Source organism: Pantherophis guttatus, chromosome 1 (genome assembly GCF_059756535.1).
Source record: "Pantherophis guttatus breed Tessera chromosome 1, ASM5975653v1, whole genome shotgun sequence".
Classification (NCBI taxonomy): Eukaryota; Metazoa; Chordata; class Lepidosauria; order Squamata; family Colubridae; genus Pantherophis; species Pantherophis guttatus.
In genome coordinates this window covers 212,843,999-212,856,798 of record NC_142063.1, presented here as the reverse complement: position 1 = coordinate 212,856,798, position 12,800 = coordinate 212,843,999, and the positions used below count along the sequence as shown (strand labels likewise).

General features: G+C 37.9%; 1 protein-coding gene across 1 annotated transcript; it reads right to left on the bottom strand.

Moving 5' to 3' along the window:
• Nucleotides 1-352: 352 nt before the first annotated feature.
• Nucleotides 353-9,636, bottom strand: ODC1 (ornithine decarboxylase 1). Its single transcript, XM_034432087.3, has 11 exons — nt 9,231-9,636; nt 6,497-6,647; nt 6,223-6,396; nt 5,961-6,133; nt 5,547-5,681; nt 5,386-5,467; nt 5,029-5,112; nt 4,069-4,231; nt 2,518-2,630; nt 1,337-1,551; nt 353-826 (listed from the first exon to the last, which is right to left on the bottom strand). The coding sequence occupies exons 2-11, from the start codon at nt 6,596-6,598 to the stop codon at nt 685-687; spliced, it is 1,383 nt and encodes a 460-aa protein (XP_034287978.1). The 5' UTR covers nt 6,599-6,647; nt 9,231-9,636; the 3' UTR covers nt 353-684.
• Nucleotides 9,637-12,800: the final 3,164 nt, after the last annotated feature.

The window sequence follows — 12,800 nt, the reverse complement described above, 5'->3', positions numbered from 1 at the left end:
CAAAAAAGGTAGGTGCATCTTATACTCCGGTGCATCTTATATCCCGAAAAATACGGCACTTCAAAATCCTACTGCGCTTAATGAAATGGGTTCTTAAGCAACTGTAGGTAGGAATGTACAACTCATTCTGGATTTGTTTTGCAAAGATGATGCTTAAGGCAGATGTTCCATACTTTTAAAGCGCAGCTCATGAAAAGATGCTGATTTGTGTATATTGTAGTTTTCAGCTTAATGCAACTTTAAAGTTCAGTATGCAGTACTTTCTATATAAATACAACAAAGGCATGACAACTGAGGATCTGGACATCTACTCAGTCCAGTTCACAACCAAAAAGGAATTGCTGTTCTATTATTTTTATAGACTTTATTGAAAAACAATTAGGTCACAATAATATATGCAGACCATTCTGCCAAATATACAAGCTACAAATGCTTGCTTGACAGTCAAAGTTCAGTTTTAGTAGCATACTTGAGAAATGAATAGAAATCCATATAAAACAATAATCAGTTTCCATAGGAACACACAGATAAATGTGACCTCCCGAGCTTCTACTTACCTATCTTGTTACATTTACACATACCCTAAGCTTTCCAAACATTTAAAAATTCTAGGAAGAATTAAGTTAATGGTCCCCAATGTCCTATAAAAATTCATCCCTAAACTTGCACATTAGCTAACAGTATCTATACGTTAATGCTTGCTGAAGTACAAGCTGCCGGATGGTGTTCAATTCCACTTTCCCAGGCACAAGAGAGTGGCAAAGGGACATCCTGGTCTTCTACTTCCGTTTGAAAACCTTGCTTCTTTATCCGCTCCATCAACTGCCTAACATGGGGGGAGGGGAGGGAGAAAAACAAGAGTTCAGTACAAATCTAAAAATCAGCATCAAAAAAGATACAACAATTTTCTAAATATACAAATTAACCCTCAGCAGCTATTTAAATAATGAAAAGATGGTGCAGATGCCTATTTTGGTAACATCATTCCACTTGCTCTACAAAAATTGAACAGTGAATCTTGAGTTAAGTATTGCTCTGCTCATGTCACATTCAGTTCTTCCAATTAGATTCTCTTCCGTCGCAAGGAGCCTTATTTTGCAAATCCTTGGTTTTTTAAAATTGTGTGTGTGTTGTACAATTTTGCTACACAGAGGGAGGAAGGCTGGTGAGAAATCGGTTCTAAACAAAGGCGCTATACCTTATAGAAAACCCAAACTATCTGTCCTCTTCAGCATTTTTTCAAATCAAGTTTATTCACAGCTCATTCAAATAAAATTAAAGAGACTCTCATTGCACTTTCTAGAGAATGAAAAGTATAAATGGCAAGAGTACTAACCACGCTGTCCTTGGCATTACATAGTGTATTGTTGGCCTCTGAAATCCATTGAAGGTAGAAGCGGCTGCCACAGTATAGGCTCCCATGTTTTCAAACAACATCCAATCCCCAACCTGAAGTTCTGGTAGGCCACAACGCTCAACAATACGATCAAGGCCATCACAAGTTGGTCCCCATATACTACAAGAGTAGACTCTCTCATCCAACTTAGATCTCTGAAAAAATTTAAACACATAATTTGCATCAATGCAAGATAACGAGAACTTTGATATACAGAGGTACAGAAATCAAGGAATAATCAAATCAAATTTATATTCGAATAGTGTAGTATCTTTGCAGACTTGCTCAGAAAACATTTTCTAGTCCTCATGGCAGATAACAAGATGGATTATATTAACTTCAATAATCAAGAAATGCCTAAGAACAGCCAGGCTTTCTCCTCAAGCTGTCTTCTAAATGGTAAGAAGATTTCAAAGTAAGATTAAGGAAATCCAGGTAGTCAGAACCCAACTTTTTTAGGTTATAAGCCAGTTGGGGGAAGTGCATAGACCATGTGGTGTGCATAACTCTGGGTATATTGTAAAGGCTTCTCCATCCTACAGCTGAATAATTTGTTGCCTTTTTCCTGCTATTTCTCTTGTCTTTTCTATACTAGGAAATATTTTAGGAATCAAAGAACTACAACACAACCTTGGCTAACTATCCGATTATTAATTTAGACATGAACCTCTTTGCTAACTTTAGTTGGGAATGTCATGTTAATTACTGATGTGTATCTCTAATTAGTTGTCTTGGACTGTGTTAATGGAACAATTGGTTCAGATTTTGATTCAATAAACATTTCAGATTGTTCTACAGCATTGTTGATTCTGTGATAATTATACTGAGGGATAAAAACCCTGAAGGAAAAAAGAGAGTCATCTATGAGTTCCCCCCTTAAACATAAAAAACCCAGCTTAGTATGGATTTTGAACTTTGCTTTTTTTCCACTGCATCATGCTAAAATAAGAAATGTATATAGCAATTACAGTTTTCCTAAGTGATTTTTCATTTGCTTTTCCTGGAAAAGGGATACATTACTGAACAGAATCTGGAGTTACTAAACTGTCTGTCAACACCTATTACCTAATATATTCTTAATATATTCCTATAGACATGTTATATAAATATGTATTATGTACCTTTTGCAAAACTGGCTTAACATGTGCATGATCATACAAGATGCAATTAAATGATCCATATACTCCATCATTAACATAATACATAAGAGTTTTGTCGTTCAGTTCTTCTTCATCTATTTGGAGAAAAAAAATGAACACTTTTATTACAGATAGAAGTTCCAATTCTGAACATTCTGCCATATTTTCATTTATAAAAAAAAATCAAGGATAGTACTAAATCAATATTGTTAGCCTTTGCATACAGAAAGTCCTTGAATTATGACCACAATGAGCTAACAATTTATGTTGCTAAGCAAGACAGTTAAGTGAATTTTGACTTTTTTTAAAAAAAATTTGATTTATATGCCGCTCTTTTCCGGAGACTCAGGGCAGCTTACAATGCGTTAAGCAATAGCCTTCATACTTTTGTATATTTATACAAAGTCAGTTTATTGCCCCCATAATCTGGGTCCTCATTTTACCTACCTTAGAAGGGATGGAAGGCGGAGTCAACCTTGAGCCTGGTGAGATTTTACAACCTTTCTTGCCACAGTTGTTTAAGTTAGTATCAATGGTTGTTAAGTGAATCTGGCTTCCCCTTGATTTTGCTTGTCAGAAGGTCACAAATGGCAATCACATGATTCTGGGACAATGTGACCATCAAAAATCTTAACTACTTGCCAAACAACTGAATTTTGATCACAAAACTATAGGGATGTTGCAAGGATCATGTGTGGAAAATGGGCATAAATCACTTTTTTCAGTGCCATTGTAACTTTGAACAGTCACTGAATGAACTGTAGTAAGTCAAGGACTACCTGTAGTTTTTCACAAATGCAAAGTTTTACCATTCACATAGAAAAAAAGATGGTAGGCCTCCACTAAGGACAATTGCAAAATGCATTATTAAAAATGGGGGAGGTAGGTCAGAAAATAAATTAGGCCAACCCATCCCTCTACTTATCTTAAATACTAAAAAAGGTAGATAGAAAAAAGTATCTGGATAGGTCATTTCTTGATTCACTCTGCAGGGTTTTTTTAAGTAGAAACAAGAGGTCTTTACAAGGAAAGGAAGATAGCAATACCAATACCAATTTTTACAGAGCTTTTTCAAGTGTGACACTTAACATATTCTTGTTCATGTGAATTCCACACCAAACATAATTCAACTGCTTTCATATTACAACCCGAAAATCGTAAAACAAATTGTGCTGGAATGACCTGCTAGGCTTTAAATGACACTTGTGCCCTACTGTCTACCTGATTCCAATGCAGCAGAGGGAACTGAGAGAATACTGATACCAGATCTTTAATATAACTGATGGCTCTTCTCTCCTCCTGGCTCCCCAGGTTCAGTGAAGTTTTTATTTCTTTCTGCCTTCTTGGTTATAAAATTTCTAATTGTAGAATTAGATTTTTTTATAAACACTTTATTAAACTTTTATTACATTAAAAACATAAAAAATTATTTCACTCAACAACAGCTAATAGTGGTGTTTTTCTTGTGAATTAGAAATTTTAATTGTAATTTATTCTTCCAGTTATAAAAAATTCTAGGTTATTATTACATACCATCAGATCCAGTCTGTTCCTTTATTACAATCTTCTTCGCTATTATGTTAACAGCTAGTGTAAAAGCTGATGCAACATAGTATCTGCCGGGTTCAGCAATAATTTTCACCCCAGAATCAGGAGGAAAATACTTGTCCAAAGCTGGATTAATTACATTAGTTATCTGAAAAGTAAATCAGAGAAACAGAAATTATACATAATCAGTTCTTACATAAAAATACATTTTCCTGTAACTTTACATTTTAGCTAGCTTTTTCCACTAAACTTTTATTCCAAAAGATTGGAAAAATAAGGATCAAATGACAGGATATATGGAAAAGAGATCTAAAACTTGTATATGTTAAAAGAAATTTTATGTTCTTTTTTTTAGGGAAAATATAGACTAGGAAAATACTTGTGTGTGTTTAGAACAGAGGTTGAAACAATAATAATTCACATATCCATTTGTTCATGACTTTGTTTTAAAGCTTTCTCATAGTCAGTAAATTTCCAGATCCAGTTAGGTTTCTAATATGTTTTTGTGCATCTGTTTCAGCTATACATGTTCTTTCATGTTAGATTGCTCAGATAAACTTAAATGGGAAAATAGGTTTTATCATCCTAATTCCTCAGGTACATTAAGTCAGATTTCCACTCTAGTACATTAAAATATCTGTTTTAATATATCCAATTCAAGGCTTCCAGTCTGATATTTAATAACAATGTTATTGAAATACATGCAGACGATTCCTGAGAACACTTTTTCATAACTAGCTACACCACTGCTTTAAAAACACAGGAATTCAAGATCATACAATAAAAATCCAGTGTTTGATTTTATGATACAACTTGTTTTAGTTTTAAAGCTATATTGTTAACACTATGCTTGAAAAGAGAAGCAGAATCAAGAAAGGCTATGTAACTGTATAAATCAAAAGTAATAAGTATGTGTGGATGTTATGTGGTTTAAAATAGTCATACCTCTTCAAACTTAAGCTTTACATCTTCAGAGCCAGGAAAGCCACCGCCAATATCAAGCAAATACATGTTGAAACCAAGTTCAGCCTAGAATACAGAAGTGTTGATTTAATAACATTCCTATGATATCAATCAATTTTATTACCCTTGTGTACTAATGGTTCCATAAATACCAGAAAAACTTGTTAACTAAGCAATAAAAAAATAGTTGCTTTAAACAAGAAATTTAGCTGATTCAAGTTATCAATCTAAGAGTACTAATTATATTTTAATATTTTGTATTCAACAATTGAGGTAGAAACTTCCCAAGAATTTTGTTAATGCTCAAATAAATTAGACATATACTTAGACTATACTTACCCCCATATCAAAAACGCATCGTGCATCAGAAATAGCTTGCACAAAAGTCTCAGGATCTGTACAGCCACTTCCAACGTGGAAACTTGGGGGAAAAATTGGGTAGAGTTTAGCCATTTTAACCGAGAGAAATAGGTGCATTTTTCCAACATTTTTTTACTCACCTGACTCCAATAATATTTAAGTCAAGTTCTTTTGCTCGCTCAAGCAACAATCTGCTGTTTTTTAGTGTGGCTCCAAATTTAACACTCAGGCGACAAATTGCTTTTGAGTCATCTGTTGCAATTCGCAGGACCAGCCTAAATAACAGTTTAAAATTAATAAAGAAAAAAAAACTTTGAAAAAGTAAGCATAGGCATTTGTATGTTTAAGAAAAGTTTTTAAAGAAAAAAAATCTCTCAAGTATTTTAATAGTAAAGCCTTTTTGCCAAACAAGTTGCACCATGTCTTTTTTTCTCTAAAAACATTGTGTAAAACATTCCCCTCCAATTAATAAACTAGTAATTTTTTATCTCAGCTCTTTAATTACCTATAAAGACCAACAAAGAGAAAACTATTTGCTTGCAAAGATATCTTACTTTGCTTTGGGGTGGGCTCTTGCAATTTTCATCAGCTCAACTTCACTATCAAAAGTCATCATCTGTACACCATTATTTGCAGCATGCTTAATTTGAGAGACTTGCTTGCATGGATTTGCATATATTATACGCTCTGGGGGCACTCCAGCACTTTGGACCAGTTGTATTTCAGTCTAGAAGAGAATAATTAATTTCACACGCACATACATAAAACCTCACATTTAATAAATCAAAGAATAATCATTTAAAGTTAGCCACTTACTTTACTGGCACAATCGAATCCTGCCCCAAGACTAGCCAGAGTCTTCACTATAGCAATACTATCATTACATTTGACAGCATAGAATGGAAAAACTCTAGGGAGGGCTTTGTACCACCGCAAGTGTTTTTTTAGCACATCTCCAAGGTCAGCAATATAAAAAGCATCTTTATCATCCTAAGGACAAAGACAAGATTCATAATCGAACATACAACTGTTGAACATTATGAATAGTTCCAGGCATTTTTTAAAAATGTTAATTAACTAATATACTCACTGAAGAAGAAACTTCATTTATTTTTTGGTCTACAATATCCTTTGCAGTAAAGCCTTCATCAAGGAAACTAAAATTGAATTCTTCACCACTAAAGCTGTTCATCTTGTTCAATATTCAATTACACCACCAAACTGATTTTTAATGGAACAAACTGTAAACAAAAAAGATTTTTTTTAATTCATTATCTGAGTCAGCCAAGTGAAATAAGAACTACAGGAATTTGATGATACGTTCTTTATGGTTCAACTAAGATGCAGTTTGACTCAACACCAGAATAATTAGATGTAAAAATAGAATGCCAGTCACAGTCTGTTTGTGCTCATTACTCTGAAACACCATGTATATAGTCTGATAAGCACTAAGAGGAAAGCCTTGGTACAATTACTTCTAGTAACGTATCAAATTATCAACACACAGTAGTCAAAAACAAAAACATAGCATGGAATTAAAGTGACCAGTTCTGTGAACTAGCTGCATCATGAAATTCTGAAACTGTTACAAATGACTAGTTTTGCCATCTTCAAGACCCTAAAAGGATTGAAGAAGTTCAAATATCAGTGGCATATAAACTACAATCACAAATTACAAAACAGTACTGAACTTTCTATATATAATTTAAAAAATTAAGGTAACTGAGTGAATGTGGATGTATTTATATCAGTGGTAGCCATAGATGGAATGTGATAGTCTACAACAGTGTTGGTGAACCTTTTCAGCAACTAAAATTTTTAAATGCATAGTAATTTTCCAACCCTTCACTTACATCTTGAAATTGTTTCTTGGCAATCAACATTAAAAAAGTTGTTTATAAAAAGCAATTCCCACTCTACTGGCTGTAATTAATGTTTTATTACAATATTTCTTCATTAAGTAATAACGCCTTTCCCTTAAATTGTACAAGGCTGCAATCCTAGACAATCCTGGGAGCAAGTGCATCATTATTGCATCAAAATCCATACGGTAACCGTAAAATTTCCACAACCAAATCTAGAATATACTGAGTGTATTATGGTTTATCATAGAACCTCAAGAACAGCAAATTCAGCTGAGCTTTCACCACAGTACATTAACATGAATGTGTAAAAACATATGCTACTCCAATTATTAATAGAAGCACTATCTTTTTTTGTAAGCACATTCCTCTTGTAATCCTAAGGTACATTTATGTCCCAGAATTTATTTAGGATGCCAAATAGTATCTTATATTTATGCTATTTTTTTCTTTGTGACACTGTTCTGCAAGTGCAGGATTGACTTTTTTCACATCAACTGAGCGTTAGTCCATTAGTTGCAACAGGAACTGACCAACTTGTTGCCGGAGCCTCATGTAGTGGGCTGAAACTAGCCCAAAGTTACCCAGTTGGGTTTCATATCTCAGGTGGAACTAGAACTCACATCTCTGGTGATGGGGCCCAAAGTCACCCAGCTGGATCTCCTGGTTTCTAACCCCAGCAACCTTAACCACTAGATCAAACTTGCTCTCATTGATAACTTGTTTGCTCAAAAGCTCTAAATAAAAGCAGTTCCTGTTTCCTAAACTAACATATCTGTTATTCAGATATGTCATTATTTTCCAGGAGTAAATATCTTGATAAAACTGTATCGGGATTAACCAACCTCATTGGCATTAGAAACACCCCATCCATTATCTCTTTCCCATCAAGTAACTCAGCCTTGCAGTAAAAACTAGGCCAGTCCTCTCTGCCTTAGGGCCATGTCTGCCTATCACCAACCATATGGCAGTTTCAGAGCCTTTAGGATGACCAAGCAATCCCCACTCCAATCCCAGCTTCTCATTACGTGGCACGGGACAACTCCAAAGGGGAACGGGGAGGATGGATAAGGAGGTCAAGAAAACGGTGCTACGGCTGCAATACGCATTTTTAAGGACTGTAAAAAATATATATATCTAAAAATCGACAGACAAGTCTGGCAGCCCGACAACACCCGATTCTAAGCGGCTTCTTGTATTTGGAAAGCAGAAACCAACGGAATGCAACATCAGTCATTTTCGTTGTTTGTTTTTTCAAGATACCCCCTTTACCAACAAGCTACCAGCTGTTTTAAGTGACGTTTCTCCACATTTTCTCCCCACCATTTCAATACTCCCCAGCGCTTTATGTAGGAATCGCTGCAGCGAAACCGCAAAGGAGCCACCGCCGCAGTGCTTTTCATTCTGCGTTTCTCTTTTTTTCCCGCCCCTCCAAATCTAGCGAGGAAACGAGGCTCCGGGAGGGGGGGGTCCCTGAGCCAACCCGTCCCTGCCCCCACCCCACCCCGAGAATCAGGCACATTTCCCCCGAAACCTTCTCCCGCTCCCACCCACCCACCCTTCCCCGGTTGGCCGAACCGCCAAACCACCGCAATGGGGAAAGGTGACGTGTTAAAAAAAAAAATCAGTCCAATTAAAAAGCTAGCCAAAAAAAAACCAACAACAGGGTTTTGGAACCGATCCTGGTTATTATCACTATTTTACCGTTAGACCCTGAAATGAATCTGCCCGGGGAAGAAATTTAGGGGGCAGGAATCGAGGATTAATTCAAGGACACCATAGCGGCAAAGCGCCCCCCGCCCCACGTGTAAATTATTTCCCCTTCGGTTCCTTTTCGTGGCCTTCAGCCTCTCCCTCCCCCCCACCAACCCCCTACAACCGTCCGCCAGCCCGGCCTCTGCTTTTGCCTTCCGCCACCCCATCCACGTGGCCGCCTCTCCGTCCGGCCTCTTCCCCCCTCACCTCAGGCGACAGCGGTCCCCTTTCGGTGGCAGCGGCAGCAGCCTCTTTTACCCTGCGCGGCAGCTGGTGGAGGCCAAGCCGGTGACTGTTACCCCCTTCAACGCCTCACGGGCTGGGCCCTGGATACAACCGGCGAGAAAGAGCCCGGCGCCGTTATTGCTGCTTCTGCTGCCGCGCAGGTGAGCGGCTGCTGCCGCTGAGAACCTCCCAACGTCTACGCCTGACAAAGCCCGACAAGCGCCGCAGAGCCTCTATTTATAGGCCCGGCCTGGTTACTATGACAACGCACCAGCTCAAACCAGCCCCGATCGGCTGCGACCGGGCCGCCGCGTTCGCCAACTGCTATTATGACGTCGGGGCAGAGGTGGCGAATGTGGCGTGTGGCCGAAAGGAGATTCTCTCACTCACCACCCCCTCCTTTTACACACATACACACACACAAACACACACACACTTTTTTTTTTTTTTAACCCCAGAGACAGCGCAAAGAAAGGGCGCTTCCGGCCCAGATTAAAATTGCCACACGTGCGGCGTTAGTGACAGCAGGTTGTACCACGTAAAGCAAGTTTAACAAAACCCGAGAAAGGCAGTTCGAGCTTCTGGTTCTTTCTTTTTTACTGAAACAATAGTACCCATCTTTTCTTCAGCTGATTATTATTTATTCCGATTGATATATTCGTGACTCTGGGCCGCTTCCAATTGAAGCATAAACCCCACCCATCCCCTCAAACAGCCATATCAACCAACGCAACAAGCTAAAATGCCGGCCGGCTTGACACATTTTGGTCAAACCTATTTTTGTTCAGCCTAAATTTCGCAACAAGTCCGTCCTCGTGGACGGAGAGTAGTTACAGGGGTTTAAATGAATTCTTATAAAAGACGATGTTTCAGGCCTTCAAATATAAAGCTCATAGGCCTCTATCTTTTGAGAGAAAATAGGGAAAACAGGATTTAAATCCATCTCCGTTCCCCCCCCCCTTTCAATTCATATTTCCCTGCCTTTGCCTCCACGTGGATGTTTCTGTCATTTCCAGTCGAGAATCGGAAGTCTGAGCCAAAAAAATCCTCAAGGCTGGATCTTTTGAAATCGATTTCCTCTTTCTCCTCTCCTTGAATCTTTCAGCCACGCATTTCGCAAGTCAGTGATTATTACTACCCATTTAATTTCAAATTTTAAAAAGGCAGAGGAGGAAGTAAACATGCAAATTAATACTCAAATGTCCCAAGTTCAGACAAGCAGGGCAGTTCTGAGTTTAAAATCAGGGCCCATGGGCTAGAGCAGATACCTACATTTATGGACCTTCATCAGTCTTGAACTCTGTGCTGGTCTTGGATCAAATAAAGGTTTGATTGATACTTGTTGAATTCTCTTTTGACAGGTATTACTACACCTGTCCGAATCATTACTTTGGACTAAGCTTTCTTAAAGAAAAAGACTGAAGCACACAGGAAGACATCTTTAAGTACACAGTTCCCTTGTATTGCTGGTTGGGTAGTTTATTTTTGCTTACTAGGATTTATATGGTGTCTGATACATTACATTACAGTATGTAATACAGGAATAACAATAAATGTTTGATCGGGAGAAAATATTTTATGGACAACTAAACTTTGATCACAAGCTTTCAAATATGGAATGTTGCCCAGTGTAAACAAGCACTGGAAACAGCTCTCTAATCTGTTTGATTTTAATGGCCTTAAAATACCAATAAAAAGGACCAGAATCTGGTTTTGATGCTGGATTGCCTGCAATGATTTTCTTTAGGCTGATCAGCTTCCTGGAAATTATTGAAATAGAATTTCTTAAACTTCACCAAAGCGAATGGTTCATGTCATTGTCAGCTATGAAAAAAACTCAAGGCTGGAAGTACAGATCCTCCTAATCTTTGCAGGAAAGCCATCTGGCGCATATCACCTGGCTTTCTAATTATAGAATCCAAGCAGACCTAAAATCACGTGTCTATGATTTTGTCTATTTTCTTGTGTGCTAATAGTTTTTCTGTTGATAAACTGGGATCAAATCAAATATTTGGCAGATTGAGATAAACCTTCATCAGCCACACAGATTTTTTTTCTAGATCTAGGTTTTTGGGTTATGGCAGCAGACCACATGACAGTGGATCTGTGGCTTTCATAAATCTAGATAGAAGTTACTGATATGTATTTCTATATAAAATACTGAAGACTTATATATTGTGCATTTGATTTTATGCCATAGACTTTCTAATAGTATTATTGATACTGACAGATAATATATACATAGGCATATTTATGGGATCCACGACGATGATCTAGTATTTAGGAAAGAACAGTTTCATGAAACTAAATTTCCATTATTGTTGCAGTGCCATCGATGAGCATCTAGTTGGCATCCATGTATAGAATCATGGGGACCCATGAATATCAATGTCTACCATTTTTTATTTTTATTTTGCAATACACTGGTACAATAAAGTTTAATGCTTATAATTTCAGTACAGTCTATCTATGGCAGGGGTGTTAAACTCGCGGCCCATGGGCCGGATGTGTCACGTCCTAACCCTGCCCCTGCCCAGTTTAGCGAAGGGGGAAAAAGTCCCGATATGTCATGTGACACCGCCATGACGACGTGAGTTTGACACCCCTGATCTATGGGAATAAGAGCCATCTTTAGAGCTTTGATTTTGAAAGTCTTAAACTGAGAATCTATATCATAGAGATATAGAGACCAGGTGGCATGCACAGATCGTCAATTATGACATCCGGGCGGGTGGGCAGAACCTCCAGCCACTTTTACTACCGGTTCTAAAGAACCGGACAGAACCGGGAGCAACCCACCACTGGTTTAAAGTCAAGTAGGCTAGAGGCAGTATAGATCTCTCCCCAGTCTCATGAATTGCTTCTATTTCTCTCAAGGCAGCATAAGAAAAGATCTGGACCAGGTCATGCTTATGAAGAATCCCACTTGCAACTATTGCTGTACAAAACTGGATCTCAAACAGGGCATCCTTCTCACTATTTATCCCTTGGATTCTTTTCTTTTGATCTGAACATTCCCTGCTGTCCCCCATTGTGTCAGTGCTTCAAGATACTGTAGCCAAGACAGGAAACTCAAACCATAAGCACTAATACAATCTTTAGGTGACAGCATCTTGCAAGAAAAAGCATTTCCTCCCTCCCTCTGCCTTTATGTTTCAGAGAACTAGGGAGGGCCTCTTCTGTGATGCTTTCTCTACTCCTGTTCCTTCTGTGGGCTGAGATATCTCTTATCTGACCATTGCCCTGGTTGCAGCTCTTCCTCCTGCCTCTCAAGGTTCTTCTCATAGCCCATTATAATGTGATTGAAATACACCAGAGATATTCCTGCAGTTAGAAGGACCAGGCCACTTTCTCTGCTCCCTTGAATCCAAACACCCAGCTAGTTGTATTTATTTTGCATATATATTAGGTCATCCATCCTAATCAGATAATTCTGGGAAGCTAACAAAAGATAAACATAGAAATTTATTATTATTTAGCGTATGATGAGAACCTGATAGAAGAGAAGAAAACATATATACACAGTCCACAAAATTCTAAGTAAAACTTCTA